This window comes from Sinocyclocheilus anshuiensis, unplaced genomic scaffold (genome assembly GCF_001515605.1).
Source record: "Sinocyclocheilus anshuiensis isolate Anshui unplaced genomic scaffold, SAMN03320099.WGS_v1.1 scaffold3548, whole genome shotgun sequence".
NCBI classification, from domain to species: domain Eukaryota; kingdom Metazoa; phylum Chordata; class Actinopteri; order Cypriniformes; family Cyprinidae; genus Sinocyclocheilus; species Sinocyclocheilus anshuiensis.
This window is the reverse complement of record NW_015554057.1, coordinates 63,089-63,409: the sequence shown is the minus strand read 5'-3', so window position 1 is coordinate 63,409 and position 321 is coordinate 63,089. Positions and strand designations below refer to the sequence as shown.

The 321-nt window shown below is 49.5% G+C and overlaps 1 protein-coding gene across 1 annotated transcript in view; it reads right to left on the bottom strand.

The window, feature by feature from the left end:
- Window positions 1–321, bottom strand: part of LOC107668523 (hsp90 co-chaperone Cdc37-like) — a 15,026-nt gene that overhangs the window by 3,307 nt on the left and 11,398 nt on the right. Inside the window, exon 2 of the mRNA XM_016460428.1 lies at window positions 152–267. Coding sequence (XP_016315914.1) covers window positions 152–267 — 116 coding nt within the window. The remainder of the gene's footprint in view (window positions 1–151; window positions 268–321) is intronic.

Sequence of the window (321 nt, the reverse complement as noted above, 5' to 3'; positions counted from 1 at the left end):
ATACCGATATATCAGCGACAGGCTCATATCGGCCGATAATATCGGCAAAATGATATATCGGTCGGGCTCTAATACACACACGCACACATGCACACTCATACGCACACACACACACATGCACACTAAAACATGCACACACACACAGCATTACCTCCTCCACCTCCAGATCGATGCACATGATGACCAGATAATTCGCCGTTTCCTCGCAGACCAGATGAGGATAGTCAGACAGATACTTCTGAGAGTCATCCCAGCGCTGGAGCATCCCTGCACACACACACACACACACACACACACACACACACACACACACACACCCAC